General features: G+C 50.3%; 1 protein-coding gene across 2 annotated transcripts; it reads left to right on the top strand.

Annotated features, from left to right (window-relative positions):
* Positions 1-244: 244 nt before the first annotated feature.
* On the top strand, positions 245-11,893 carry LOC120703211 (G patch domain-containing protein TGH homolog). Of its 2 annotated transcripts, none has more exons than XM_039987226.1 (17): positions 245-539; positions 1,672-1,762; positions 1,863-1,957; positions 2,369-2,472; positions 3,158-3,219; positions 3,310-3,384; positions 3,663-3,808; positions 4,589-4,664; positions 4,742-4,825; positions 4,946-5,023; positions 5,477-5,615; positions 7,468-7,954; positions 8,323-8,604; positions 8,667-8,792; positions 9,257-9,466; positions 10,166-11,058; positions 11,518-11,893. In XM_039987226.1, the coding sequence occupies exons 1-16, from the start codon at positions 402-404 to the stop codon at positions 10,949-10,951; spliced, it is 2,979 nt and encodes a 992-aa protein (XP_039843160.1). In that variant the 5' UTR covers positions 245-401; the 3' UTR covers positions 10,952-11,058; positions 11,518-11,893. The 2 variants fall into 2 exon arrangements, with proteins under 2 accessions (XP_039843160.1, XP_039843161.1); XM_039987227.1 differs by having other exon boundaries at positions 246-539; positions 8,676-8,792.
* Positions 11,894-25,146: the final 13,253 nt, after the last annotated feature.

Below are 25,146 nucleotides of genomic sequence, written 5' to 3'. Positions count from 1 at the left end.
GCCGGCCGCCCGCAGCCGGGCGACCGGCCCCAGGGACCTGTCTGCAATTATTTTTCATATTTTTTTGCGGATAAGCCCCTGCCGCCCGGCTGCTGGGCGGCCGGAGTATATTTCTGTAAATTTCCATAGAAAATATATTTTTGTAAAAAACGGAAATAAAAAAATATAGAAATAAAAAAACCGCTTGAGCCGAGAGGATGGATGATGGGCCGCGCCCTGTGCAAAACGTTGAGAGGGCCCAAAAGCCCCACAAATCGCGGCCCCCTTCCATCCACCTCTCTCCTTCTCGCTCTCGACATTCCGGAACCCTCTTCTCGTTTCGTCGCCTCCCCCGCCGCCGCGCGTCCGCCGGCGACGAGCTAGGGCTCGCTACTCCTCGACCTCCCCGGGTTCCCGTCACCATGGGGGCCGACAGCGACGAAGATGACCTCGTGGTCTACGGGACGCCCATCGAGCGGGAGGAGGACACCTCCGCCCGCAAGCGCCGGGCCGTCGCCGAGGCCGGCCAGCTCCGCGCTCTCCCCGCCTGGAAGCAGGAGGTCTTTCTCCCACCCTCCCTCCCTCGCTATCCGTACCGTTCCGCTGCGGTGGGAAAGGGATTTGTGGTCCGTTGCGTTGTCGGCAGTGATGGATTTGAGCTACGTTGACATGCGATCTCGTGATTAGTAATGCGGTAGGTATCGTGCCTTTTATCGTTTTCGGCTCGCGGAGCAATTGGGCAGGCAATTTGGTTGTGATCAAGAGGGAACTCTTCCATTTGGGGTTTGCTGGCGTGGCCTCCTGATGTCATGCTTCTGGCCTTCTGGGTAGCTATGGTGGTGCAGAACTGCAGATTGTAAATATAGCTCGGTTGATTTTCTGCTAGTACCATTGGGGCGAAAGAAAGCTTTAGATTTTTAGATCGAAGTTGCTCTCTTGTTTGTTATTTGAGCAATATGTCAACTAGGAAATTCAGAAGGAGAAGCATGGTTTAAGTAGTGAACCATACCTGCCTTCAGAAAGGAGAGGTGTAATTTCATCATCCTACAGCATACTGTTAGTCTCTGTTGTAGTGTTGTTTATCCTTGTGGGTGCTTGTTAGTCATACCAGATGTTCAGCAACCAGGATCTTGATAGCGGGTTACTGCTGATCTCGTAATGGAGTGGGCTGTGGAAATTCTTGTGGCTCAGATGTGATTTCTTCTTAATTATTCCTCTTTTAGTTGATTAGTTCCTTAGGGATACTGTTGACTCTCCAGTGTAGCATCAGTCTCTGATGACTTTGCAGTTACATCATTGGGATTTTTTTTACCAGAAACTAGGTTGTCTCAGAAGCCTATAAATTGCAAGTCTATGTAGATTCAGAAACTAGGTTGACTCAGAAATATGCAGCCATTGTGACATTCTGTATTTATACCACCAAGTCTTCAAACTAGCATCAGTCTATGGTCACTCAGTCAGTGGTTGATGCTGCAAGATTTCAGGGAATGTGAAAGTTCTTCATACATAACTTTTATTGTTTACTATTATAAGTAGTAGTATGGAGTGAATCATATATTTTCTGTGGTACTTACTCTTGGTACCTGTTGACTCCACCTGGTGTCATGTGGCATGTGATTTACTTTACTTCAACTACTATCGTCATTGGCCCATGTGGCATGTTTACTAAATTAATATATTATTGGAGTGTAGGTGAGGGATGAGGAAGGAAGAAGAAGATTTCATGGTGCATTTACTGGAGGCTTCTCTGCAGGCTTTTACAATACTGTTGGCTCAAAAGAGGGTATGTTCCACTGAATTTGTAATAATTCTAGTATATGAAAGGAGCATTGAGGAAAGTCGGGAAACACATGTTATAATATAGGCAGTATGATTTTCTTTAGGGTGGACTCCACAGACGTTTACATCGTCACGGAAGAATAGAGCTGAGGTGAAAAAGCAAGGCATATATAGTTTTCTTGATGAGGAGGATATAAAGGTGCGCAATGTCCTTTAGTCTTTTCTTTAAAACTATCCAGTTGCTAATATTATAGTATAAAATGATAATCTGCAATATTTGTTCATAGTTTTCCTTTTATCACGAGTAAAGGAGGGCTATTAGGCAGACATGTTACATGACTTAAGTTTGGTGTGAAAATGTTAATAAGCGTGTTTTTCTGTTGTGCATATATTTTCATTTAAATCATACAAGGCACTGGGCTTCCAGCACCTGTATGGCTGTATCATCATCTTAGGGCATGTTTGATATAATCCGATTTCAACTGATAAGGCTGGTCTAGTTTCTGCCTTTTGGTAGGCACAAATAGTCTGATTGAAGTTATTTCATACCATATGTTCGTTCGATGAAGAATTTGAGTTCGTTAGTTGACAGTGTGGGTACTAATTGCAGGATATGGGTGGTAATGCTTTAGAGACATCTCAGCAGTATGATACATTTGGTTTTACAGCTGCAGAATATGCTCGAAAACAAGCATCCAAGGAACAAAAGGAGAGGTTAGCATCTCTCATACAGTTTTATCAGCTTCGTAAATATATAAACTAATTAAACTTAGCTTATCTGTTTTTGCCACTTCACTTGATTATCATTTTTTAACTCAACTCAGCTTCTCAAATCGCCTGCATTATGAAGAAATATAATAAATTGAATTAAAATAAAATAAGAATGCAGAAACTTTTGTCACCTTTGTGTAGCTGTATACAGAGATATAGTTAGCTCCATGCACTGTTACTCTGTATGCACAAAATTGAAGGGTAAAATCTATAGACAGACCCATAAGCGAATACAGTGTCCATCAAAACACTCAAAATCATCTTACTGCACATTTTCTGTTATTTATTACGGTTTCATTCGACCAAAACTGACATGTAGACAATAAATGGATTATAGATTGAGCTGTTTTGGTTAACCTTAAGACCCAGCAGTTGGTGGGGGTTTCATGCAGCCAACTATGGGCCTTCTAATGAATTTGTTCCAAATTTAGTTGCCTATATGGGCCTGCTAATGAATTTCTTCCAAATTTAGTTGCTTATATGGGCCTGTTAGTTTCCTAATTTTGTATTGTTTATTTACTCGTATTCTTACACCTATGTCATTGTATTCTAAAGCCTCCAACTTGTGTATGAGTGCATCCAACCCTTCGTACTGATACGTATTTTTTTATCTTTACATCTTTTACAGACCATCTGCTATACCAGGTCCAATACCTGATGAATTGGTGGTCCCCACCACAAATTCCATTGGTATTATTTGTTCTAATGTTCTCTTAGTAATATTTGAGTTGATATATGTACCATTAATTGTTTGTTATATATTGTTCCCTGTTTGAACAGGTGTGACATTGCTAATGAAAATGGGTTGGCGCCAAGGACGCTCCATCAAGGATTCACATGCTGATTCTTTATATGGTATGCCTTCTGTTTACTCGAAGAAGTATGCCTTTTTTTCAATTATTCATTTGTTTGTTTGGTAAGTTTAGCTTGTCTATTGATCTGTGGCCCTTCATTTGGTTAGAACTCTTGTATGATACAGCCACAGATGCCCTGTTATAGTAGCTTCTGAGCTTGCTAAGTTTGAAAATGTTATCCTGCTCAAAAGTTTCATTATAATTTTCAAATGATGACATTTCTTCCTAATCATGTGAGGTGTATGTCTCCTTGTAACCTGAAAAGTTCTCTGCATACAGAATCACGCAGGAATGCTAGAAAAGCTTTTCTTGCTCTATCTAGCTCCAAGAATGATGAGGATCAAGATCAAAGTTCTGACAAGCCTAGCTTAGATCAAGCTGCTGTGGGGTCACTCGAGGAAATGCGTATATCTGGAAATACACCTGTAAGTAGGATTAGTGTTATTTGATCCATTGCATGGGCATTCTTGTTTTGTTCATTAATTCTGTAACTGCTTCTGTTTCAAGTTTTTTTTTTCAATTTTTTTGTGTGACTCTTTCAGATATAAAAGTATGGTGTTGGGCATTTGTTTTCTTAACCAGCTTATCATGATGGCAATTCTTTTATCTTTGTACCCCTATCGGTTTCTAAGCTGTCTTGAACTTTATGGCAGCGAAACCTTTATTAAATTTCACCTCCAAAGATGAGTAGATGTATATCACATTGTTATTTAAGTAATTCTTTCAGCTCCATCTTTTTTGGTCATTTTTGTTTCTTTTGTTGGACTAAAACTGCTTATAACAAATTTTCCCTCCTTTATACATTGTACTTGATCAGTTTTGTGGAATGTAGATTGCATTGCATTCAAGCATGACCTTCAATCAAAGTAATCCAAACATGCTTTTAATAAAATTGATGCTATTTTTTTATTATTGACCACATGAAGCAATATCATCAATTTTATTAAAGTAATTTCATACTGTTTGACAAAATGTACTTTTCTCTTATCCTCTTATCATTCATTTTCTAAAGGAAGATCAATGGCCAAAGGCATACTAATTACCTTCAATTACAAGGGGATATATGAGTAGTATCGTAGTATCCAAGATGTTCGTAGTATGTATACAGATACTAATTTCTTTCATGTTCATGGTTGCACAATGTGTTCGGAATATTTATGAAGAAAACATCTGCTGACAGTGTATCCCACTCCATGAATGTATAGGTCTACGTGCTTCATCCAAAGCAGGATTTGCATGGATTAGGTTTTGATCCATTCAAGCATGCTCCTGAGTTTAGAGGTATCATGTTCCTATAATATACTCTTATCAGTGCTATTTCATTCATTAGTTCCTGACACACCTGCTTCCTTTTGTAGACAGAAAAACATTGCAGAAGTCCAGAGATAGGGACCACAAAAGAAATGATGTTTCCGTTAGGGGAAATCTTCTGATTTCTAACTGTAAGTTATAATCATGATTGTATCCCTACTATCCCAATATGTTGATGTTGCTTGAATAGTGATCAATGATTGTTCTAGCCACAGCTTTGCAATTAACTTTGCTAGCTGTTCAATCATCAGCAGGACATTATGCACCTGGCTTTGGGATTGGAGCTCTCGAAGAGCTTGATGTTGAAGATGAAGATATTTATGCATCAGGTAAGTGAGTAATCCTGTCAATCTTGGTACTGCCTGATGATATGTCAGGGACGACTCAATCATAAGATGCTTGGCTGTTGTGGCTATGTGTGGAACATACTACGTCCATTTTCTTTTACCCTTCCTAAATTATGATAAAAAAGAGAAATATTATTAGGGGGTAGATTGGACTAATTGAAATTGTCGAGGGAGTAAATTGAGCCTAAATTTTGCTCATGGGGTTAAGCGGACAAAGTGAATTGATGAGGGGAGTAAAATAAACTTTTTCCAAACTAAAACTTCTTGCATCTGGAACGTAGGGAGTATTTGTTTTCTGATGGAAGTCTTTCTAAATGCATATTCATGCTCAATAGACATTAGAAGCTTGTTACTTTCATTGTGGAGTCTTCTGGTTGATGTATTTACCCTTTGTATTTATCAGTTGATGTTTCATACTAACATTTGTTTATTTAGGTTTTGCTTATGAACAAACTGAAGTGGACATTGAACCTTCAAAAATATCCAGCGACAGTAATTACAAACTTGATGACAGAAAAAGAGGTTTCTACCTGAGCTTTAAGATTGCCTCAAATTCCGAGTACAAACTTGAAAGGTAATGCTTTCTTTGATCATTTCTTTTCACCTTGATACAAAAGTGTGAACCGACTAAAAAAGTCTGGGCTTTATTTTTTCATTCTACCTTCTTGGTATTACCCTTTTAAAGGTAGCTTACCTAATCATTGACTTGAATCTATTGATGCCAAATTTCGTTCTTGGCACATGTGCTCCATCATTTCTGTTTATACTTTATAGGGCATGCTTGCATTTTGAGATTCAAATTTTGTAATCTTTGACCACCAACTAGTCTAACAATATAATCTTTTTCTCAAATACGCATCAGACCTGTGTATTATTGTATTAGAGAAAGGTATAATTGCACTCGTGTTTTGAAACTAATTTTCCAGTGAATATGGTTTTGTTGGTTATAATTATGCAAAATGAGTGGTCAGATTCTTTTGCTAACTACACATCATAATTTGAAACATGAGCATACATATGGAAAGCTGTAAACATAAAAATATTATCGTGGTCGTCTTCATCACCACCATGGTCATTGAGTTTATATTTCGAAATACAAATAAAAGTATTATCATGTATATTTCATTTTTCTTGTTAGGAAGCCATTCAGATTTTGTTTTTTTTCCCCTGGCTTGGCTAGAAGGTTTACTCGGCTGGATTTATGAAAGTGTTTATTATATACTACTCCCTCATATTTTAAATAGATGGCGTTTAAGACAAGCTGATTAGTTTAGAAACTATTTAGCTTGTCCTAAACAGGAGCAGTATTAGTAAATTACAAGACTGAGACCTGCATAGAGCAACCAATGCAATCCTAAACAGGAGTGTGTAAATTACAAGACTGAGACTGGCATGGGTCAAATGGGCATGGCATGTCACTCTGGTGAGTGCCAACATGTTAATAGCACACAAAGTGTCCCCTCTTTTTCAATCCCCTTTTTTATCCTGCCACGTTCACCAGATCGCCATCACCATACTTCCCTATGTGCTGACCAATCTTTGGGCTGATGCCTAGTGCTGTAGGTGTCATCCCATCGTTGCATGCCATGTCCATACCTTATTCTTTATTCTATTTTACCATCTTGTGCCCATCAGTTACTTGCTTCTGCTTATCTCATGGTGGCATGGTACACAAGTTCAATAAATCTATGGCCTCATCTTGTTCTAGGCCAAGAACAGTAATCAAGGCACTACAGCCCTGAGCTCATGGTAATGATGACAGAGGTGGTGGAGACATTATCCTAGATGCTAAACACTAAAACAGTCGGTCGCCTATCCTTTAGCTATTTATTCAGACTAAATGGCTATTTAAATGGTTATTCAATAGAGATGGTGCTTGGTTGCAAATATGTAGCACTGAAACTGAGCATGCCAATAAATCTGATTAGCTATATTTAAGGGGGTGATTTTGAATAGAAGTAGTATACTCGAACAGTTTCATGGGCACTAATCTGCAAGTCTCTCCTACCATGCATGACATGCCCTCCACCCAGTCATAATATGCGCACACTTTTAAGAATCAAACTTTGTAAAATTTGACCAACAGTTGGACTAGTAGCTATATAAAGGTTTAATGATATAAAATTGTTACCACTTATCACTACATATTTCAATGTACACAATTATATGTTCATCGTTTACTATTTAGCACCAATTTAGTGCAGCAGAAATTTTTGATCAAAATTTAACTCAGAAGACTGTTCGAGTCGATTCATGTAAATATGGATGGATGGAGTGCCATGTAATGGTACTATAACCCTCCAAATTCCAATCTTGGATATTGAAATCATTGCGGGGCACAGATTTGTTTCTTTAATTCTGTATTTCATTGGCTGTATTGGTATATACTTTAGTAGGAAAGTGAATGACATTTTGGCCTTTTCCAGATTCCTTCCTCCTGAGATCCCTGATGGTTTTGATGCTCAACACAAGTTTCCTACTCCAGTTCAGTCTGCAGAGAAGTTTTTTGATTCAGCTCCTCTTGAGGTTCCCCCTCCAGAAGACACTAGCTTGACACTATTGATTGACGGTTGTGCAGCTATGGTTGCACGTTGTGGTAAACATATTGAAGATTTTTACAAGGAGAAAAGTAAGACAAACCCACAGTTCATGTTCCTTAGTGGAGGAGATGGCTGTAAATATTATATGAGAAAGTTATGGGAGCATCAGCAAAAATATGTTGGTCAGCAAAGACCTGATTCTGCAAATTCGAAGACTTCTTCTGAAAAACTGACAGCAGAGAATCGTGGGAGAATTCTTGGCGAAAGGCCCCTTGATAGGAGTACCAAACTACATAGCCCATCACTTTCTGCGAAGGAAGCAGTTCAACTGCAATCTAATCTCATTGACACATTTGTCAAGCCAATATCCCTTGTAAGTTTTGTATTGCATTGAGCTGTCATTGTTGCTTCCCTTGTTAGTATCGTACTCTCTGCCCCAGAGTATAACTATGTTTAGGTTTGTCCTAAGTCAAACATTGTTATCTTTGACCAATAATATCTCTAGAAATAATTTGTTTTAAATAGAAAACATCTATGGTGTTATAGTTATTTTATGATGAATCTATTACCATCAATTTTTATGTTGTCAATCGTTATGGTTTTCTTGTTATTCAAGGTCAAAGTTAAAAATATTTGACTTAGTACAAACTAAACGTAGCTATATTCTGGGACGGAGGGAGTATTCGGCATATCAACGACTCACTCTTGGTCTGCAAATGCATTCATCTTGCTTGGAAACAGGATGGTTTACCAGATTCTGAGAAGCCTTTTAGCAATGATCCTGCCAAACAAGTTAGATTTGAACAATTTCTTAAGGATAAGTATAAGGGTGGTCTTCGTGCTGCAAATGTTGCACCTACAAGTACTATGTCAGAGGCTGATCGCGCTCGAGAAAGGCTTGATTTCGAGGCTGCTGCAGAGGCAATTGAAAAGGGGCAGGGAAAAAAGGTTATCGATCCTTCATCAGTGTTCTCTTTGCCTGGAACGAATGAGCAACGTTTTGTTGCTGCGACTCAACTAGAGGTATACTTTGGTCCTTATTAATGTTATCTTATGCTTTCTTCCAAATGTTGACCGCTGGAAAGTTTATAAAGACCTCTGCAGTGCCTCAAGATGAGAAGCCCATCTATCCACGAAGGGTGCAGTTCGAATGGCGGCCTTCACCAATACTGTGCAAACGTTTTGATATCGTTGACCCTTTCATGGGGAAGGTAAATTGAAATATGAGGTTTTATAGCTGCCATTACTTCAATACTTCTGATGCTTGTGAATGTGTGCATATGTCATATGTACTTATACGGTACTTGGTGGACAGAATAACCATAATAAAACACTGCATATATTAAAGAACAATGAGGTTATAGATGCATTTCTTGATTCATATTTGCGAGAACAGAAGCATCTCTTGATGCTGTGCTTCTTTTTCATGTGGTCATACCTGAGGACAGCTATTTCCTTGGTTAATTAAGCCACTATTTGGAAGATGAGATGGATCTAGTTTTTACAAGATATTTATATACTACAGTATACATATCTGTATGCTGTTTCTACTAAATTCTTACACTTGTTTATTACTTAAATTAATTTTTGTTTAAATCTATTTGTATAGCTTCAACTGGAATATGTTTGAAGTAGCACTCACGTCAGCATCTGATCATTATTTACACATATGCAGCCAATGCCTGTTCAAAGACCAAGAAGCAAGATCGAGAACCTTATCTTTATGACAGAATCAAATAAGGAAACAAAGGATGAAGTGGAGAGCTCGAGTAGGAGTTCACAGCATGCTTCTATGGAAGGGACAACAGAGGCTAAGTCACAGGGAACCATTAATGACCCTGCGATTGAGCCAAGCAGCATGCAAAGACCTGTTGATCTTTACAAGGTAGCATATATTCCCTATTTGGAAGTTCTTATTCAAACATTGTCCAAGAAATAAACTGAGATAAAACTCTTTAAGAAGAATTAAAGCCTGTCACAGTAGAATGGCGTGTTAGCCATCCTACTCTGAACTTGAAATTCAAATTGTCATCTCACTAGGTTTTGGAACAGTGACCAAACACTGCACAAGTTTGTTCCTCCTCAAACCAAAGGATAGAATTAAGGACAGTTGACTGAATGGCTTATGGTAATGTGGATGTTGTGTGCCCCCAGACCTTTTAGTTGGAGTTGGACAAGTTTTTACCAGCTGGCGATACCATGCCACTTGTAGCCTGAAACATGTGCTGATGTGTCATGAAGAACTCTTCAAAGGCCACAACACATCTAATTTTGGCAATTTTCATAAAACAAAACATGCATTTAAAATGCTATTTTGCACTTATAAGGAATGCAGGACCAATTTGTGTATAGGGCTGGTTCTGATGAGCTTAAGTCCTTGTAGAAAATTAAACTGTTGGCTAGTTAGAAATATGGATGAATCTCTAAGCCTAAGTGTCACATCGAGCGTGAAGATTTCATATTCGGAGGAGCTTAGTCTTCTTTAGATAGGGACTTAATGTCTTGGTCTCCTTTTTGTTTATTAGAAATTGTTTATGATAAATTTACATTTTATATTGGCAATTTCAATTACTGTGGCATGCAGGCTATCTTTTCTGACGACTCAGATGATGATGCGGATGAAATTCAGCCAGTGGATCCTGCAAAGACAAGTGAAGGCGCCAACATGGCTCTCAACCGTCTTGTTGCTGAGGATTTCCTAGAATCATTGGGTAAAGAACTGGGATTAGAGGTTCCACCAGAAAGACCTAAAGTTTTATCTAGACCTGAAACACTTTCAGCTGCTGGTGCAAGTGTCTCATCTCAGAATGAAAGAATAACAACTACCCTCACAGAAGAAAAGGAGAGTCGGAGCTCTCTTGGCATGGTGCAAGTTGGCAATGGCAACGAAGATGCTGTCTTAGCCAGTGCTGAAATGCTTGATTTGAAATGTGAGGAGGGGAATAGAACTGAGGAAAACAAGTCTCGCCATATGCATCAGCAAAGCCAGAATCATAGCCCGAGGTCTGATTCATCTAGTGAACGACATATGAGTAGGAAAAGAAGATCACATCATCACATCCGGAATGGAACTCCAGAATCTGACTCTGCTAGTGAACGCCACAGGAACAGGAGAAGAAAGTCTCATTCAAGGCACAGAAAAGGCAGGAGTAGAACTCTGGATAGTGATTCTTCCAGTGACACAAAAAATGAGAGGAAACGCAAGGAGAAAAGGCATCACCGAACGAACACACCTGATACCGACTCTAGTGATCATGAACACAAGGGAAGATATAAATCCAGTAGTAGAAGATCATCTGATAAAGACAGAAGCCGAAAGCATTCTAGACATCATAAGCACAGAAGAAGGGATCATGTAGATTATTCATGAATATACGTCTGTACAAATGAGGGAAGATGCAGGGAAGAGTAGGTTTTGCAAACCATGGAAGGTTTATGAGAACACTGGGGGGAGATATGGAAAAAAAAATGCTCACAGTAAGTGTTCTACACATCTTGGATTATGCCTTTATCACTGCAAAATTAAACTCATGTTGATCTGGCAGCAAATGGTTTGATAATAAAATTATGGTGTGCTGCAATACGCTAGCAGTATGAAAGCTATGTCTACTTTGCTTAATTCATATTATAGTGTGACTTCTGTGTAAAGAGAAGTTAAGCGAAGAACTTCCAAAGCTTTGTACAGTTGAACAATTTGGGCCTGGTTGATGCCAGCAGGATCTTCTTCCCTGATTGGCAGCAATATGTTGCCATCGAGAGATATGATAGGGTAGAGTTGATGGTTATGGTTGCCTTTGTTCCCTTGCTGAGGCTATATGTTTGCTGTGCTTTTGCTCCTCTTTGTTTTTTTGTAGTTACTCGTATGAATTAGCAATTTCGGCATTTCCACTGAGGAAAAAGACTGATGCGATGTGATCACCTTTTGTCCTTTTGCAGTTGGATGTCCATACTACAACGCACCTAGATGTATCAACTTGACCACCAGAAGCTTGATGCATAATGCAAGTCGAAGAGAAGATATGGCGCAGATGCTTTCCTTGTATGCAGACCAATCGTGAACCTGTGGTGCTTCAAGCTTTGTTGTTTATGCCTGTTTTTGCATCTTCCTGCTCAGTGACCGCCCTGTCAGACTTTCAGACTCAGATGACAAAAGCATGTATTGCACTTTCCTTTGAAGATCTTCCCAGTTTTGATGCCCATGTAAATGTTTGGATAGGATTGTAAATGAATGTGTATGCAAAGTAGGGGGCAAGAGCACCGATTTCTGGAAACCAAGGGTATAATCACAATTGATGGAAGGTAGAATTGACAAGTAGGCTTGTCGTACCCCGTAGCAGGGATACCTACTCTTACTGCAGCAAGGCGGGACGCCGTAATCATCCGTAACTACGCAATAAAGGGCGGAGCAGTCGGGGCTCACAGGTCAGGCTCTTACCTCGCCGGGCCAACGGCCCCGGACTAGCTCCCCGCTCTGGGGCGGGTCCGGAGACGCCACGTGTCCCTGAGGTAGGGAAGCTCTGAGCCAACCGCCGAGATCCGGACCCCCTATAAGGGTCCGGGATCTCCTCGCGTCCGTCCGGACCTCCCACGCGCGTAGAACTAACATATCGCCGGGGGGTCCGGAGCCATCACGTGTCCTGCGGGAGCGGGCGCGAGTCTTCTGCTAGAAGATTCGTGCACCCACCGCATTCAATGCGGGTGGTTGAGGCGTGCTCTGCTGCCGCGGCTCGCGGGCAGAGTTTGTCAGTCCACACTGTAGACCGCGTGTTACCGAGGTATACAGTGCAGCCGCCTGCGCTGCACCCGCGCGGAGCCCGTCTGCCGCATTAATTGGATACGACGGCACATAACTTTTTCATCATGCCGCATACGCCACAAGCTACACGGCCCGTTCAGCTATGTGGCAGGCGACGCCGCTAGCTACGTCTGACGCCGTTTCGACAAGACAGCGCATGGTCATGCTGAACGGGGGATTCCAGAAGCAGGCAAGGAAATCCAGGAGAGAAATCTCATTTGCCTGCAATGCAATAATATATGAACATTATGTTATTTTATACTACATTGTTGGGCCCATCTGTTGGGGACCCAACAGCCATGTACGCGCCTCCCTTGAGATATAAAGGGGAGGCTCTCGCTGCACAGGACAAGCTCTCTCGAGCACACACAGACACATGCTGGACCCAGCACCAAGCTCTCGCAGACTCTCGAGGCAAGGCAATACAACACACAGTGGACGTAGCGTATTACACTCTGGCGGCCCGAACCACTCTAAGCCTGCTGTGTTCATCGTGTTCTTGAGCGAGATCGAACTAATCCTAGCTAACCCCTGAGTACTTACCATCTGGGCTTAGGCGGGTGCATTCCGCCACCCGGCTGTGGTTTGCCACGCCACGACATTTGGCGCGCCAGGTAGGGGACCATAGCTGGTTTCAGTTCATTTCTTGCTCGTCTCCATGGTTCGGGTGGACGACATGGAGATGACAGAGGGTGTGGCGTCCTCCACGCCACACGCCTCTCGCGTTCCTGCTCCAGGGGCAACCGTGCCTGTGGAGCAGCCACCGTCGGCGGCGGCGCGCGCTGCTCGTCGGCAAGAGTCAGGGCGCCCGTCGAGGGCCCCCTCACAAGCTGCGAGCGACGGAGCTCTGGTGGTGGCTAGGGAGTTGCTTCGCAACCCTCCGGCTGCTGCAAACCTCGCCAGACGCCCTGAGGCAGTGGCGGGACGACGTCGACCGTCTCCTCCATCTGGCTTTGGCCTCCCCCAGTTCTGCAAAGACTGGGCAACGACCCCCGCATGGCAATGCGGTGGTACCCTACCACCGGCGCTAGGGCGGTGCGTCGGCATCCGTGCGCTCCCCCACAGTGAGGGGTGCACGAACAGAAGACCTGCGGGCGGAGCTCAACCGCAGGCGTGCGGGTGAGGACGCCCGCATCTCCGTGGAGTGGGCGCGAGAGCGCCGTGTCAACATTGAGGGCCGCAACCTCAACGCCGACTTGGACGTGGCGGCACCCAAGCCTCCGGTGAACGCCCGGATACAGTCGGGCGCCCCGATGGCTGGGGTGGGCTGTGCTGCGCTGGCGGAGCACCTCCGCGCGGTGGCATGGCCATCCAAGTTCCGCCCGCACCTGCCGGAGAAGTTTGATGGTACCACTAACCCGTCGGAATTACTGCAGGTGTATGTTACCGCCATCACGGCAGCTGGTGGTAACGACGCCGTCATGACGAGCTACTTTCATGTAGCCTTGTCTGGGCCAGCCTGGACTTGGCTCATGAACCTCACTCCTGGGACGATTCAGTCCTGGGAGGAGCTCTGTGCAAGGTTCACTGCGAACTTCGCCAGCGCGTACCAGCAGCATGGTGTGGAGGCTCACCTCCACGCCGTGAGGCAGAAACCCGGAGAGACGCTCCGGGCATTCATCTCGCGCTTCACCAAGGTATGGGGTACCATTCCTCGTATCTCCGATGCATCTATTATCACTGCTTTCCGTCAGGGGGTACGTGACGAGAAGATGCTCGAGAAGCTGGCGATGCACGAGGTAGAAAGCGTTACCACGCTTTTCTCCCTGACAGACAAGTGTGCCAGGGCCGCTGAGGGCCGCGCATGGCACTCAGCCCCCCAAGACGGAGACACCAAAGCTGGTGGCTCCGGTGCTACCGCCCAGGGCGGTGGCAAGAAGAAGAAGAACAAGAACCGGAGTCGCGGGGAGTCGCAACCTGGCGGTCTAGCCGTTGCAGCAGCGGCACCAGCTGCTGCGGCAGCAGCTGGGGGCCAGAATGCGCATGGCAAGCGCCCGCGCCCGCAAGGTGGCAGCGGAGGTTCATGCCCAGTGCATCCCACCGCTCGCCACAGTGCCGCTGACTGCCGCGAGATCCAGAAGCTCGCGAAGTGGGTCAGTGGGCGGCGTGAGCAGTCCTCCAAGGACGGCTCACCCCCTCCTCGCCAGCGGCCTGGCAAGGAGAAGGCCTCCGACAGCGGGACCGCTGCCGGGGAGAAGGAGCTGGGGTACCAATCCCCCGCTCGGGAGCTGAAGGGCGTGTACCACGATGACAACTCTGACTCCGACAACGACGACCGCCGCAAGAAGCTGTACGTAATGTACGGCGGAAGCTGGGAGCTTGTCTCCCGAAGGGACGTGAAGACCCTTCGCCGAGAGGTCCTTTCGGTGAAGCCGAGGGTCCCGAAGGTGGCGCCGCACCAAAGGTGGATGAACACCACCATCTCTTTCGGGCCATCCGACTGCCCGGAGAATATGTCCGGGGCCGGTGTACTACCTCTAGTCACCGCCCCTGTCATATCTAACGTCAGGCTCTATCACGTGCTGATCGACGGTGGGGCCGGCCACAACGTCATCAGCTATGCAGCATTCAAGCAGCTGCAGATCCCGGAGTCCAAGCTGACTCCCTCTCGCCCATTCTCAGAAGTGGGCCCACATCCGGTGTTCCCTCTGGGGAGCATCACACTGCCAGTCACGTTCGGGACCGAGGAGAACTTCCGCACAGAGAGCGTTCAGTTCGATGTTGTGGAGGTGAACCTCCCGTTCAACGCCATCCTTAGCCGGCCGGCTCTCTACCGCTTCATGTCCATTGCCCATTACGGGTATTTGGTCTTGAAGATGCCTTCCCCTGCCGGTGTCCTCACCGTGCGGGGTGACCGCACCGCTGCCGTCGCTGCAGTTGAGAGACTGCATGCTCTGGCGGCAGAGGCTGCACGTTCCGAGGAGGACCCATCCACCTCGCAACTCAGGGCGCCTGCAAAGGCACCTAAGGTTCAGCCGTCTGATCCGGACGATGTTCCCGTGAAGACGGTGCAGATTGGAGCGGACTCCTCCAGGACCACCCGCATTGCGGGGAACCTGGAGGAGAAATAGAAAGACGCGCTCATCACTTTCCTCCGGGCAAATGTGGACGTGTTCGCCTGGGAACCGTCACAGATGCCCGGGATCCCCAGGGAAGTGATCGAGCACAATCTGAGGATCTACCCCGACGCCACGCCAGTGCGCCAGAAGCCTCGGAAGCAGTCTGTGGAGCGGCAGAACTTCATACGTGAAGAAGTCCGCAAGCTCCTACACGCTGGCTTCATCGAGGAGGTCCACCACCCCGAGTGGTTGGCCAATCCGGTCGTCGTCCCAAAGGCCAACGGGAAGCTTCGAATGTGCATCGACTACACCAGCCTCAATAAGGCATGTCCTAGAGACCCTATCCTCTTCCACGTATCGATCAGATCGTGGACTCCACCTCCGGGTGTGACCTTTTGTCTTTCCTAGATGCATACTCTGGTTTCCACCAGATTCAGATGTCTAGAGAGGATAGGAAGCATACTGCTTTTGTAATAGTGGATGGGCTTTATTGCTATATTGTTATGCCGTATGGTCTACGGAATGCCTTACCCACGTTTGTACGAGCTATGAACAAAACCTTCTGTAATCTAATTAGAGATATCGTTGAGGTGCATGTTGATGACATTGTGGTCAAGACTAAGGTAGGGTCAACACTAGTTGAGGACCTGTCCCTCGTCTTCGACCGGCCACGCGCCACGCGCACGAAGCTGAATCCCGAGAAGTGCATCTTCGGCATCTCGGCAGGGAAGCTGTTGGGCTTCCTGGTCTCGCATCGAGGCATCGAGGCAAACCCAGCCAAGATCAAGGCGATTGAGGCGATGAGGCCTCCTGGCCGCATCAAGGACGTCCAGAAGCTTACTGGATCTCTCGCCGCTCTTAGCCGCTTCATATCGAGGCTGGCTGAGAGGGCCCTCCCCTTCTTCAAGCTATTGAGGAGGTCCGGTCCATTCTCTTGGACCGAAAAGGCTGAGCAAGCCTTCCAGGAGCGGAAGCAGCATCTCACCTCACTGCCAGTATTGGTGGCTCCAGAGCCCGGTGAGACGTTGTTTCTGTATCTTGCTGCGTCTGCAGAGGCGGTCAGCATGGTGCTGGTCGCCGAGAGGATGGAGCAAGCTCGCCACGGGGACACCAAGGTCTCCCCGGCCAAGGACGGTGAGCCGGACCCTGGACATGGGAGCCCGTCAGCCTCACCTCTGTCTGAAGGTCCGGACCCCGGACAAGGGGGTCCGGAGGAGCCTCGTTCCAGTGGGAATCCAGAACTGCTGGGGGCCCGAGGACCTGACGTGGTGGATAAGGGCGAGCCGGACCCGGTCACCAGGGTCCGGACCATCCAAAAGCCAGTCTACTACATCAGCGAAGTCCTCCACGAGGCAAAGGTCAGGTATCTTGAGACGCATAAGCTTATCTATGCCATACTTATTGCGTCCAGGAAACTGCGCCATTACTTTCTGGCACACCGAGTTGTCGTGGTGACTCTTACCCGCTAAGAGCGATCCTGCACAACTCCAATGCCACGGGCAACATCGCCAAGTGGGCAGCAGAGTTGGCTGAGTTCCAGCTGGACTTCCAGCCTCACCATGCAGTCAAGAGCCAAATCCTGGCTGATTTCATAGCGGAATGGACTCCTTCCCCAAGCAATTCTGGGGGTCCGGACTTCAACGCCGGACCCTGGAGCCGGAAATCAGGACACCAGTCTTCACCGAGCCCCACTGGACACTCTTCTTCGACGGGTCCGTCTGCAAGAAGTGGGCTGGAGCTGGTGTGGTCCTCATTGACCCAAACGGAGATCAGCTGAAGTACATGGTGCACCTTGCGTTCAAGGCCACCAACAACATGGCGGAGTACGAAGCTTTGATCTTTGGCCTGACACAAGCCCTGTCCCTGGGGGTCCGGCAGCTTCTGGTGAAGGGGGACTCTTAGTTAATCATCAAGCAGGTCCGAGGGGATTGCAGCTCCAACAATCCCCAGCTTGCGGCATACCTCATCCACGTGAGGAAGCTCGAGAAGGACTTCGACGCCTTGGAACTGCAACATGTTCCCCGCGAACTCAACTCAGCAGCAGATGATCTCTTCGCGAGAGCATCTACCTGGGCACCCGTGCCCGAGGGCATCTTCGAAAGACGGCTGCTGAGACCTACCGCCCAGCCTGCCGAACTGGGTGAAGGGGATCAAGCTAGCACCACGAAGCTAGCGGTCCCGGCGGCATTCCATCTGTGGTGCCCGCCCTGGGTTGTGATCTCTATCGAGGATCCTGGAGACCTCGTGGAGCCACTCCCACCTGCTCAAGGATCTCCCGATGCATGGATCTCCGAGATCCAGGACTACCTGAAAGACAATATCCTTCCTGATGACGATGTGTCCGCTGAGCGCATAGTACGATTGGCTAAACGCTACGCGGTGGTAGAAGGGGATCTCTACCGCCGTGGCGCCAATGGTATCCTCATGCGGTGCATTTCCCAGGAAGAGGGCCACGAGTTGCTCGTGGAGATCCATGGAGGCGAGTGTGGAAGTCATTTCTCATCTCGCACGCTTGTTGGTAAGGCCTTTCGGCATGGCTTCTACTGGCCGACATCACTCCAGGATGCGGCTGAGCTGGTAAAGTCCTGCAAAGCATGCCAGTTCCATGCAAAGAAAATACACACACTGGCTCAAGCTCTGTAAATGATCCCGCCCTCATGGCCATTTGCCGTGTGGAGCGTGGATATCCTGGGGCCATTCCCCCGGCCGTCGGCGGGTACCGGTTTCTCTACGTCGCCATCGACAAGTTCACAAAGTGGCCGGAGGTTACCCCTGTGGTGAATATCACTAAGAAATCAGCAGTCGCATTCCTCAAGTCCATTGTGTGCAGATTTGGCGTCCCAAACCACATCATCACGGACAACGGGACCCAATTCAAGAGCAGACTCTTCCAAGAGTACTATGAGGACATCAGCATCCAGCTATGCTTTGCGTCCGTGGCACATCCCCGTAGCAATGGGTAGGTCGAGAGAGCGAATGCAGGGGACTCAAGACCCGCACCTACAACTGCTTGAAGAAGCACGGTGCCAAATGGGTTGATGAGTTTCCGTGCGTACTATGGGGGAACCGGACCACACCCAGCCGAGCCACCGGGGAGACTCCATTCTTCCTGGTCTACGGGGCTGAAGCATGCCTTCCCCCAGAAATTCACATGGGCTCACCACGGGTCCAGGCTTTTGACGAGTCCATGCAGGAACAGCTGCGGCGTAACGATGTGGACTTCGTTGACGAACGAAGGTGGTGAGCAGCAATCCGAAATGCACGCTACAACCAGGCGCTCAGGCGCTATCATCAACAGTTCGTGCACAGTAGGGAGCTCCGGGCTGGCGACCTCATCCTGTGGCGGATCCTAAACCGAGCAGGGCTCCACAAACTCTCCCCCAGCTGGGAGGGGCCCCTTCAAGGTATCAGAAGTATGCCGGCCCGGATGCGTTCGCCTTGCCATAGAAGATGGAGTGCCGCTGCCCAACCCATGGAACATAGAGCATCTGCGTAAGTTTTACACTTAGGTAGAGCAGGGAAATGAATTATTCCTTTGTAATAAGATAGAATCAGCGTGTGGCCCAGAGCGGTTGGGGTCCGCCCTCGTAAACCCGGCCTCTGGCATCCATCGCACCATCGGCTAGCATTAACGCGCGGCCCAGAGCGGTAGAGGTCCGCCCTCGTAAACCCGGCCTCTGGCATACATCGCGCAAGCCATGTATATCAAGTTGCAAAGGAAAGATTTTCTCCCAGTTCTGTCTTTGTGTCAAAATTTAATTTCACATTTCGATTCTCGAGATTTTACTTTTCTAACCCCTGTGCGGACTTCCACCCTGGTCGCTACAGCTAAGATCTGTATTGAGTTGCTGGACTCCCGTACAGGTCCGGACCCTCTTGCTGCTGGGAGAGGGGTCCAGACCTCTAGGGACCTGCTCTGGAGAAGGGGTCCTTTTTTCCTGGGGTGGTCCGGAGTCCTGTGTAGCCGCTTAGCCGGTTCCGTACCCAAAGCCTACACACTCTACCACCCTGTAATGAGTGCTCAAGTACCTGAAGCCGGGTAATTAGGGGCCCGGACCTCGTTCTAACTCAAAAGTTGGCTTTCTAAGTCCTACACGGCATGTCTAGCTCCATATCTCAAAGGATCAAGTACGACAAATGACCTCACCCACTGCTAGGAAGGGTCTGGAGCGTCGGAGCCAGGTCCGGAAAAGTCGTGTTGTTTCCTGGAGTGGTCCGGAGCCCTGTGTAACGCCTTAGCCTGGTTCCGCACCCTAAGCCTACACACTCCACCACTCTGTAATAAGCACTAAACTGCCTGGACCTGTGCATCTGGAGCTCCGGACCTCGTACTAGCCTGGGGGCCGGTCCAGAATAGGTCCCGCGGGCCTGCTACTATGCTGTAACTTTGAAGTGGTACACAGGTTAAGCCTTAACTGGTGGTACCTAGCCTCAAACCATTGAGCCTACCTACCAGGGGGTCCCCGCATCTGCTTTAAAGGTTTCATGCAGATCGAGGTCCAGTCTCGGTGGTAGACAGACTCAAAACAACTGAGTCTATCTCCCAGGGGGCCCGGAGCATTCGCTTTGACCCAGTCATCACGGATCGATTCTGCATGCGTTAAACAGCTAAGTTGCAGTATCATTACTACCATATAAGCGAGTTTGATTCTCCTCTATGTAGTTCTTTCTGCAACACAGGGAATAAGACGCTTGCTCGGCTTGGAAACTATGCTACACCTATGCCCAAGAACGCTTGCCCAACCTCATACGGGGGTCCAGAGTGTCTTCTACGGCTCGGGTGGCAGATTGGTCCAAACAACAGAACCTATCCGCCAGGGGGCCAGGGCGCCGGGGTACCGCATACCGCAAACCAGCAACTGACAAACAGCTAAGTTGAAATTTTTCCTTTATTAAAATTTCAACTAGTACAATGTTTGTTGCATAACGCAAAAAAGGGGTACAATGTGCAGCTTAGGAGTCTACAGGCTCCCGCTTAAAGTAGGCGGCTACGAAGTTGACGACCTCCCGCACAATGTCCCGAGCGGCGGCCTCCGTCTCCGCCACAGGACCATCGACCACGGGGGCTAGCGAGATGGCCGGGTCGTGGCTCCGAAGGCAGGTTAGGATGTGCTCCGCCACCATCCGGATTAGCTCGCGGCCCTCGGCTTCAAGCTGGCCAGCAAGGACCGGCTCCAGACGCCGGAGCCTATCCGAAGCGGAGTTCATCACTGGGAGGCCGTCAGCAATCGAAGCAGGTGGCTCCGCCACTTGGATTGGGCTCATTCCAAGTGGCACCAGCGCTAAGCTCGCTTCGCTCGCCCAGTCAGCGATTCGCTGGGCCCCCACGCACTGATCGTCCTGCAGCTTCCGGACCGCCTCCTACACCCGGGTGTCCAGAGCTGCCTTGGCCGCCTCCACCTCGCGGGACCTCTCCTCGAGCTCAGCCTTCATCTTCTCCGCCCACCCCTTCAGCTTCTTGAGGGACTCGCGCTGGCGCTCAAGCTGTTTCTCCATGTTGGCGGTGTGGGATTCCCGCCTATCGAGGGACTTCCTATCCTCCTCCAGCTCCGACTCGGCAACAGCCTGCTTGCTAGCCCTCTCCTCCAGCTGCTTCCGCCATCCAGCTAGGGTCCCAGAGAGCTTGTCCAGCACCTGCTTACGGATCTCGAGACCCTGGCTGCGAGTCTCAAGCTCGGACCGCTGGGCCGCAAGGCGAGTCTCAAGATCGGACCGCTGAGCCGCGAGGCTGGCCACCTCCTGGGCAAAAGCCTCCTCCCGCTGCGCTAGGGCTTTTTCCCGGCTCGCTACTGCGAACTCCCGATCGTACACCTTCCGAAGATTGGCTCGGTAGGCCTCTTGGTCGGCCTTGAGTTTGGACCGAGTTTTCGCAGCATGGGAGGCTTCGGCCTTCGTGTGCGCCTCCAGGCGGATGTGCCAGTCGAAGAGGCGCTAGCGCTCTCTCTCCAGAGCAGCCCACTCCCGCCGGAAGGCCGCCTTGGCGGAAGAGGTTGCCTCCTCTATCGACCGCCGGACCTGGACCAGCAACCGAGGGAGGGGAGCCGCTTCCTCCTCCGGGAGACCCTGCAGAAGTCGCCTGCCAGAGACCTTCTCCAGCTCTTCCTCTGTCGCAGGTTGAGCACTGGGGGAGGAGACGTCCGGTACAGGCGTCGGGACCTCAGGAGCCGAGGAGCTCACAGTTGCCGCACCGGCTGCCGCTGTGCTCGCCGTTGCCGAGGCTTCGGGGGCCACCGCGTCTGGTGTGGCTGCGCATGGCACTGGCGCATCCGCCGTTGCCACGTCGGGAGCGGCTGCGCCTGGCACTGGCGCAACCATCATCGCCACGTCGGGTGTCGCTGCGCCTGGCACTGGCTCATCCGCCGCCACTGCGTCGGGTGCGGCTGCGCCTGGCACTGGTGCATCCGCCGCCGGTGCGTCGGGCGTAGCAGCGCCTGACGTTGGCGCACCCGCCGCCGCCGTGTCGGGCGCCATTGGGCTCGCGGAAGCCGCCGCACCTGCGCTCTCCGCACCCGCCGTAGCCCCCGCCGTTGCGTCGGGCGTTGCAGCGCCTGGTGATGGCGCACCCGCCGCAGCCGAGTTGGGTGCCACAGGGTTAGCGGAAACCGCTGCACCCGGGCTCCCCGCACCCGCCGTCACGCACGCCGTCGTCGCCGAGGCCCCTGTCGCCTGGGCCCCCGCTGACGGACCAGCGGCGGCGGAAGAACTGCTTGGGCGAGGAGCCCTGGCGATCAAAGAGAAGAAGTCTTCAGCAAAAAGCGGAGCACCGAGAATAAGGGGTGTGACCAGAATAACACTAACCCTGAGGCGACGGGTCTCCAGCGTCCACGGAGGCCCAACGACTGCTTCTGCTGCTGCCGCTACTCCTGTGGCTGCTGAGGCGCACCTCGCGCCTGCCGCTGCTGCTGCCGCTCCTGCGGCGGCGGCCGGGGCGCAACCTGAGGTTGCTCCTGCTGTTGCTGCTGATGCTGCTGCTCCCGTGGCTGCCGCTGCTGCTGTTGCTGCCGGGGGGAGATATCTCTCAGCGGTGATGGTGGCGGCGCGACCACCCCGGAGGTCCCGCGATGGCCGGGGCCCCGGGAGCTACCCTGGCCCGCGTCCTCAGCGGACCTCTGACGCTTCGCGGCGGGCTCCGCAACTGGGGTCCCATTGCCCCGGTGCAACTTGCACCGACCCGCATCTCCCGACGACGCGCCGGAGCTACTCCGGGCCTGGCTGGGACCGCCCGTGGCGGTGCTTCCAGCCACGGCCTCCTTGCCCTTGGCAGTGGGGCCGGACCCCGCGACGCTCGGCACGGCTTGTTCCCCGGACGCACCAGGGATCCGAATCCCACGATCCGGGTCGCCTCCGGTCTAGCGTGCGGCCAGCCCACCGTCGTCGAGAGTCGGCAGGGTAGCCAGCACCGTGGTCCTCAGCCGCGAGTCCTCGCAGAGGGGGACGACACCCTGGGGAAGGATCAGGTGCTCCGGGACGAAGACTTCCCCCGTCACCGCCCGCACCAGGACCTCCAAGGCTTCCTGGGTCAGGTCGCTCCCCTCTCCGCGGTGGGTCCTACTGCAGTCGTTGAGGCCGGTGAAGCTCCAAGCCGGACGCAGCCGCTGCTTCAGTTGGGCAATCCGGCGCTTCAGGAAATCTCCGAGCACGTGCAGCGAGGTGAGGCCGCTCTCCGCCAGCGACCTGATCTTGCCCAGCACGGAGTCGAAATCCGGCGGCAGGGACGGGTTGGCCCTCCAGGATAGACGGTCGGAGGCGGGTCCCTCGGTTGGCATGACCAGGCGCTCATTGGCTTCGGTGGTGGCGATGACCCACTCCCTGCGCCACTCCTCCCACTTCCCGCCAGTGAGCCCGGGGATGTATGGCGACCGCAGGTCGCTCCTCGTTTGGAAATAGTATGCCCCCACTTCGTCTTTGCCCTTCCCGGACTTCACCAACTGGATGAAGTGGCGGAAGAGGAGGACGCAGAGCCGCACCCCCACGAACATCTCGCACAGGTGCACGAAGATGGCCGTCAAGAGGATGGAGTGCGGCGTGAGGTGTTGAAGCTGGAGGCCGAAATCTTCCAGCAGCAGCAGAAAGAAGAAGGAGATCGGCAGCCCCAAGCCGGTGGAGATGTGCGAGATGAACAGCACAAACTCCCCGGTGCACAGGTTGCCGAGGGGAACCGAGCTTGCTCGAATCCCCCAAGCAGTCTCCTAAGCACTCCACCCAAGCAGGCGGCGCACTATGCTCAGCTCTTCTTCAGTCTGGAAATGGCGGGGATGAGCAAGGGATGCCATCTCTCTAAGGAGGTGAGGAGCAATCTACGCGGGGGAGCAAGGGGCGAGGAAGCTCGAAGGCAAAGGGGCGCAAAGGTTGGAAGGAAGAAGGCGAATGCGGGAAAGTAACCGCGGTATGTGGTTCGCCCCTTTATGAAGCCTGACCCGACCGGCGCACCCCGGAACCGTCGCTGGAACCCAAGCGACGCCCGCACCTGATGTTAACCGCCCAGTCCATGACAAGGGGGCCCAGGCCCACCTGTCAGGGTGAGCGGGTAACAAACAAAGGTGTGAAAAGACGGAATCTGAACCGTCGCCCGCGCGTGAAGCAAGGCGGAAGCTGAGCCGACGTGCGCGTATTAAGCGCTGGCATGACCAAGCTTTTCGGGGACTGCGCCGGTGGTAAATATCCCGTTTACTCCGGCCGCAACAATGACGAGCGTCGCACGCGTGACTAGGTGAACCATTGTGCGTGGGGCCACGAGTCAGTAAGCCGTTGCGATGTGATGAGGCAGCAAAAAACCCGATGGGTGGTCAAGGCCAGGCAAGACTCCTGCAGTAAGAGGCTTCAAGTTATGCAAAGCCAAATCGCAGTAGTAGCCCCACCTGCGGGTTTGTCACCTCTCCCGAGGTGGGCCCGGGGGCCACTGTCGATACCCCGTAGCAGGGATACCTACTCTTACTGCAGCAAGGCGGGACGCCCGTAATCATCCGTAACTACGCGATAAAGGGCGGAGCAGCCGGGGCCCACAGGTCAGGCTCTTACCTCACCGGGCCAATGGCCCCGGACCCGCTCCCCGCTCTGGGGAGGGTCCGGAGACGCCACGTGTCCCTGAGGTAGGGAAGCTCTGAGCCAACCGCCGAGATCTCGGACCCCCCATAAGGGTCCGGGACCTCCTCACGCCCGTCCAGACCTCCCACGCGCGTAGAACTAACATACCGCCGGGGGGGGTCCGGAGCCACCACGTGTCTCGCAGGCGCGGGCGCGAGTCTTCCGCTGGAAGATTCGTGCACCCACCGCATTCAATGCGGGTGGTTGAGGCGTGCTCTGCCGCCGCGGCTCGCGGGCAGAGTTTGTCAGTCCACACTATAGACCGTGTGTTACCGAGGTATACAGTGCAGCCAGCTGCGCCGCACCCGCGCAGAGCCCGTCTGCCGCATTAATTGGATACGACAGCACGGCACTTTTCCATCATGCCGCCTACGCCGCAAGCTACACGGCCCGTTCAGCTACGTGGCAGGCGACGCCGCTAGCTACGCTTGGCGCTGTTTCGACAAGACAGCGCCTGGTCATGCTGAATGGGGGATTCCAGGAGCAGGCAAGGAAATCCAGGAGAGAGATCTCCTTCGCCTGCAACGCAATAATGTATGAACAGTATGTTATTTTATACTACATCGTTGGGCCCACCTGTCGGGGACCCATTAGTCATGTACGCGCCTCCCTTGAGATATAAAGGGG

Source organism: Panicum virgatum, chromosome 4K (genome assembly GCF_016808335.1).
Source record: "Panicum virgatum strain AP13 chromosome 4K, P.virgatum_v5, whole genome shotgun sequence".
NCBI lineage: Eukaryota > Viridiplantae > Streptophyta > Magnoliopsida > Poales > Poaceae > Panicum > Panicum virgatum.
Note: the sequence above shows the minus strand (reverse complement) of the source record. Positions and strands in the feature narration are given on the sequence as shown.